At 39.2% G+C, this 5,973-nt stretch overlaps 1 protein-coding gene across 1 annotated transcript in view; it reads left to right on the top strand.

Annotated features, from left to right (window-relative positions):
• Positions 1-3,794, top strand: part of LOC107755418 (tektin-3-like) — a gene marked incomplete at its 5' end in the record, with an annotated part of 8,245 nt that extends 4,451 nt beyond the window's left edge. The window contains 6 exons of the mRNA XM_016572199.1: positions 642-725; positions 1,122-1,192; positions 1,342-1,485; positions 2,060-2,282; positions 3,154-3,308; positions 3,441-3,794. Of these exons, the coding sequence (XP_016427685.1) occupies positions 642-725; positions 1,122-1,192; positions 1,342-1,485; positions 2,060-2,282; positions 3,154-3,308; positions 3,441-3,657 (894 nt within the window). The remainder of the gene's footprint in view (positions 1-641; positions 726-1,121; positions 1,193-1,341; positions 1,486-2,059; positions 2,283-3,153; positions 3,309-3,440) is intronic.
• Positions 3,795-5,973: the final 2,179 nt, after the last annotated feature.

Raw genomic sequence — 5,973 nt, forward strand, 5'->3', positions numbered from 1 at the left:
CTGTAACAAATATTCCATCCGTGCTTGGAATGCTAGCATGGCAGAGCTCTAGCGGTTTTCTATCAGCTCCCCACCTAATTTGGGTCACAGTGATCTAGCTAAAGACCCAGTAACTAGAAAAGCCCACAGTAGAGTGTCAGGTGACCCATTGTTAGAAACCACTTGGTAACAGAACCTAGTGGGGTGTAAGATATACATACTCAATCACACTGAGCACAAAGCACACTAGATCTACAGTGACCTCAATGTGTCCCACCACTGTAGAGTTACCCGTCTGAGTCACAGTAAGAGACTGTTTCCACAGAAACCTCACCAAAACATGCTGACTACTAGTGTGCTGGATGAGTTCCAAAGCAGAGTAGTGACACTGCTGTCACCTAACAGGAAAGACCACGAGAATGATCACAAGACGTTTCCATAGTGATGTAATTGCTTACTAGAGATTCCGTTGTCACATTTTGAGTGAGGACGTGTAATCCTGTGATGTCCTGTCATCAGTTATTATTACTTTGTCAAAGTTCTGTCTGCACTGAACACTGTAAAAATCTAAAAAAAAAATAAAATAAAAAAATATATAAAAATAAAATTAAATAGATATTGTATTATCTACATAAATATTCTCACTCTTTTTCACTTTCCAGGTTTCTCAGGAATGTTTGTTCCACAGGGAGAAACGGATGTCCATTGATCTGGTTCATGATGATGTAGAGAAAGATTTAATTAAGGTGAGGTCAACCTGAGCTTTCATCTAAACACATAACAACTGAAACCAAAAACAACCTCAAATATTAGCAATATGAGTGAATCAATGATGTTGCGAGGGGTTTTCTTAAGCACTGTGCTTTTATTTTGATTGCATTACATTGAATACATGGCTTTCTGGAATAAATTATTCTGATTGGTCAATTGTGGCATTCTGAGGTCAAATATTTTATATAATGACCACAAACTGTATAAAGTAGCCTACCAATGCCCTAGGCAACTGATTTAGTAAGCTGTGTTAATTTCAAGTCTCACTTATAAATAAATCATTGAACTACTATCAAATTCTTCCCACATAAGAAAATGTTAAGCAGTCATCATTTCTATATTTGCAAAAGTTAATTTTGCCTTTTTTGCAGGAAGTGGAAGTGATTAAGTCATGTCAGGAGAGAATGAGGCGGCATTTAGACCGAGCTATTGCTCAACTAGCGTGAGTCTCGCAGAAAGCATTATTTAAAACAACCCCAAAATACAACTTTGCCTTCATACGGCCGATTTTAAATAAAATATTTAAGGTTTGACAAATGATCAAAGCATCTCTGAAGCAGTGCATGTGATTCTATTCATTATTATCCTCAGGTCGAATCGTGCAGCACAGCACGAGTTGGAGAGAGATTTGAGTGACAAGGTCACAGCACAGAGAATTGATGATAGGTGTCACCATCTCAGGAACACCTCTGATGGAATCAGCTACTATAGAGGGATCGATCGCATGGACCCATCGTGAGATTTAATACAAAGTTCTGTCATGAAACTCTAGATGGCGCAGTCCGATATGGTCTAACGCAGCCTGACATAATTCCGTCATCACATGGTGCAGCTGATTGGTTCTTTTTGTATCAGCGGCCAATGAGCTTGCTGCTCAACATTCAAATACCTGGCTAGTGCTTGCTGTAGTAGTTGCAGCATGCTTCAGAAACCCTCCACCTTCCCCAGCTCCACCTGTATATATCTGCTATGGAGTGCTTCATGTATGCTATATGGGCATTATTTCATATACTGTGTTATATTTGCAGCAGCAGTATTTCTTACATGCTCACAGCAGCATATTGTGGATGTACTGGAATAGCGAGTCTCGGTACATGCTCTGCCGCAGCAGTGTAGCAGATCTATTCCGCCAAGACCAAACACATTGACATTGTCATCAACATTATCATATCAAATATTCTGAGAGTTGTCATGATAGAACTATAATTTCAAAAAAAGACAGTTCTATTTTTAGGATATGCTAGGGTCAGGATTATCAGCCTAATAATGTTATAATTTACTCTGCTTACTCTCTTTATGATCTCAACAGTATCAGTCTTCCAGACTCCTGGTCGAAGTTTACTGACGACAACATCCTGCATTCTCAGAGCGAACGTGCAGCCTCTCACAAACTTCGTGATGAGATTGAGATCCTGCTCAATGCCACTTCAAACGAGATGTGGGACCAGTTTAACTCTGTAAATGTGTCCTTTACCAACCGCATCGCTGAGATGGCAGATACCAAGAACAATCTGCAAACCCACCTGGCCAAGGTAACCACAGGATGCTGAACATCACGTCATAACTTTTAACCACTCATTCTTCACCTGATGTTTAGTAATAATAGGATCTATCCTACTTCCTTCTTACCACTTCACTTTGACTGGACAGGACCCAAAAAAAATCGACTGCTTGTTTATGCCCTAAAGATTTAGACAGGAAGCTCTAAACACTAGAGTCTGTTGTTAAGGAGGTTAATGAAGAGCATGAAGAAGCTCTGTCAGCTGTCCATAATGTTTAAGTTCTTGACGGCTGTTATCAGTGGCATGAGGTAACCAATAGAGAACCATCATTCATGAAGCTGATTGGTCAAAATGAGATTACATCAAATCATGTTGGTGAGGTAGTGTGTGTCTATGTAAGAGATGTCTCAGTAACTAGACACTTGATCCTGCATTTTTTATGACCATTATGTATTCATATGGATGATATGGGCTGTAATGAGAACTATAAAGCCCTTTCAAATTCTTCACACACACCAGTCAGTTTTATGCAATTTTGAAAGCATTAAGTAATCACAAATGCACAAATAATAAATAAAATATATTAAAAATAAAATAAAATTAAAATCTGCTTAATTTGTTCTGTTTACTCTGAGGGGTTTAATTACTGCTCTTCCCGTTCTGTCCTGGCATGGTTGTGTGGATGGGTGGGAATTTTGCCCAGAACAAAACCATACCAGCCTAATTTCAGATTAAAGTGCTTTAGACTGTCAATTATGATATATACAGTAGACGTAAGTGTACTTGACTGGACCTTTTTAACGTTGAGAAGGGTCAAGAAGTCAGACACATAGAATAACTGACTTTGTCACTTTTTCAATCAACTCTCTTTCTCTTTTTGCCTCCTTGCTTCCACTTTCAGACCCTTCAGGAAATCTTCCAGACTGAGATGTTGATTGAAGCTTTAAAAAAGGCAATCCGAGACAAAGAGAACCCACTTAAAGTTGCCCAGACCCGCCTGGAAGAGAGGTCTCGCAGACCCAACGTCGAACTCTGCAGAGACAATCCTCATCACAGGTAATTGCCCTATATATCTGTCAAGAAACGGTTTGGATACAAACACTGTTTTGCATACAAAATTAGATCTAGATGCAAAAATCAGATGCCAAACCTCTGTTTTCCTTGTTTTACTCCCTCTCTCTTTCTCAGGCTGGTTACAGAGGTGAGGGAGATTGAAGACACCATTCATAAACTGAGAGAGAGACTGATGGAGGCCGAGAACACTCTCCAGACCCTGGTGAAGACCAAAGTTGCTCTGGAGCATGACCTGTCAATCAAAGCCAACTCTCTGTTCCTGGATCAGGAGAAGTGCATGGGCACGAGGAAGAGCTTTCCCAGCACTCCTCGTCTGGTCGGATACACCTAGATCTCCCAGAATCTTCTCCAAAAGCTGCTTAACCACTAACCTAAATCCAAACTTGAATGTTTAAAAGATGAACTACAAGATTAGCATCAGAACAGCTTTCTTCTTAGTCCTTTTAATTAAGTGGACTGACATTTTACACCTCACTTTTATTGTTTCACTGAGTTAAGCACACTGTGATGATTAGAATTTATTGTCTCTTGCCCTTTGACTGTCCTGATTTTAAAAAAATAATAATAATTCCTGAACTGCTAGATAGATCCTTTTAAAAAATGATTTACCAAACGGCAAAGGTTCATCATGTTATCTATCTATCTATCTATCTATCTATCTCAGTTTATCAGTGATCTTAAGAGCTCCAGACATCTGTTGAACTGAGATTGTAAACAGGTTTGTTTTTTGCTCAGGCGTGACATGATTCTGACAGTTTGCAGACAGTGGACAGAACACCTTGCTTTTGTTTGTTTAGTTCAGAGGTCCACTTGAGGGCTGTCACTGATAAAGTGATCTTCACTCCACACTTCCCTGAGTACACCAAACCACAGTGGAGCTGTAGTTCTTATGTTCTTCTGAAGTACAAACACACACTATAGAAACAGATGCCACCGGCAACAAGACTCACAGTTAAGTATACACACAGCATCTGGGTTTATTGATTCAGAGGGGGAACGTGTTTGCTCCTATAAACAACACACTGGTGTTCTGCTCAAACACACACTTCAAACTCGTTACATAAATCAAAGTATGCTCTGTAGGCTGAATGCTTAATAGTACAAGATGCACTTGAGATTGTGTAGGTGCATCCCTAAGAACAATGAGTTGTGTGCATTCTGACAGCATGTTTATGCAAATATATACACATAGAGGAAATAGATTTGATCTTTCATATCTTGGAAGACATAATTAAGACTTATTTGGTCTCAGATTTTTTGCCTAAAATTGCATTAGGAAATATAGGAAATATACTGCAAAAATAAGCACATGAGACAATTGCTGTAATACAGAAAGAGTAGATAGAGTTGATAATTGGATAATATAGCTCAGATTATTTTTATCTGACTTTTGATCACAGTCTGGTAAATTTGAGAAGCATAATTTAAAAAAAATTAACAGCACAAGATAAGAAAAAAATGTTTATTGAGCAGAAAATCAGCATTTTAAAAACATTTCTGAAGGATCATGTGACACTTAAGACTGGAGTAATGGTTGCTGAAAATTAAGCTTTGCCATCACAGGAATAAATTACACTTTTACATATAATACACATTTTGAACAGTAGTGTAGTTGCACTTAAGTCACTCCTAAGTAACTGACAATAAAGCAACAGCTTCTCTTGAGTAACCCTGTGCAGATGCCTTGCTCAGGGACACTGTCAACTCTGAATCTCCAATCTTCTATTTTCAAATAACATTTAACACCACACCACATCAGTTCTCCTGTTCAGTGACTGACAGACTGTTCACTTGTCATGTCTGTTGTCAAGGAAAACAATGCACCAAGTAAATAATTGAAGTCCCTGTTCTCTGTTCTTTTCAGGTTTCTTATCATGGCTTCATGCCTATCTCGAGTACACAGTGGTCCTCAGAGTCTCAGATGTTTGCTACAGTAGTCAGACAGGAGCAGTATTGATTTTAGCATGTCTGAGTATAGTACTTGAGAGCTTCATTCCAGATACCCAACCCTGACCTTTGAAATATTGCAGGAATGTGTTGCTTAAGACAAATATGACTCTGTTTGATCAGATGTTGACATTAAAAGTAGATTCTGGAGGCCTTATAATGTACAGTGGGTACGGAAAGTATTCAGACCCCCTTAAATTTTACTGCTGAAGGGATTGGCCTTTTTCTTACAGATAATATTTGCATTTCAGGATTTGTAGGATCTTCATGCAGAGTTATGAGAAGGTCGTAAAGCCTGCTGACCAGTTTTCACCATCTTATTTTCACATCTGAAGTGTGGTTCTCAAAGAAAACATACAGACAAAACATTTGAGTGGGCCCTGCCAGCCCACGAGAGTCATCCGGTGGCCAGCTGTGCCTGAAATCACACTGAACAAACACTGAACAAACACTGAACAAACACTGAACAAGCGCTGATCAAACGCTGAACATACGCTGATCACACGCTGAACAAACGCTGAACAAGCGCTGATCAAACGCTGAACATATGCTGATCACACACTGAACAAACGCTGAACCTGATCAAACGCTGAACAAACACTGAACAACCGCTCATCACACACTGAACAAACGCTGATCAAACACTAAACATACGCTGAACAAACGCTGATCAAACACTGAACAAACGCTGATCAAACAC

This window comes from Sinocyclocheilus rhinocerous, unplaced genomic scaffold (genome assembly GCF_001515625.1).
Source record: "Sinocyclocheilus rhinocerous isolate Xijiao unplaced genomic scaffold, SAMN03320098_v1.1 scaffold140, whole genome shotgun sequence".
NCBI classification, from domain to species: domain Eukaryota; kingdom Metazoa; phylum Chordata; class Actinopteri; order Cypriniformes; family Cyprinidae; genus Sinocyclocheilus; species Sinocyclocheilus rhinocerous.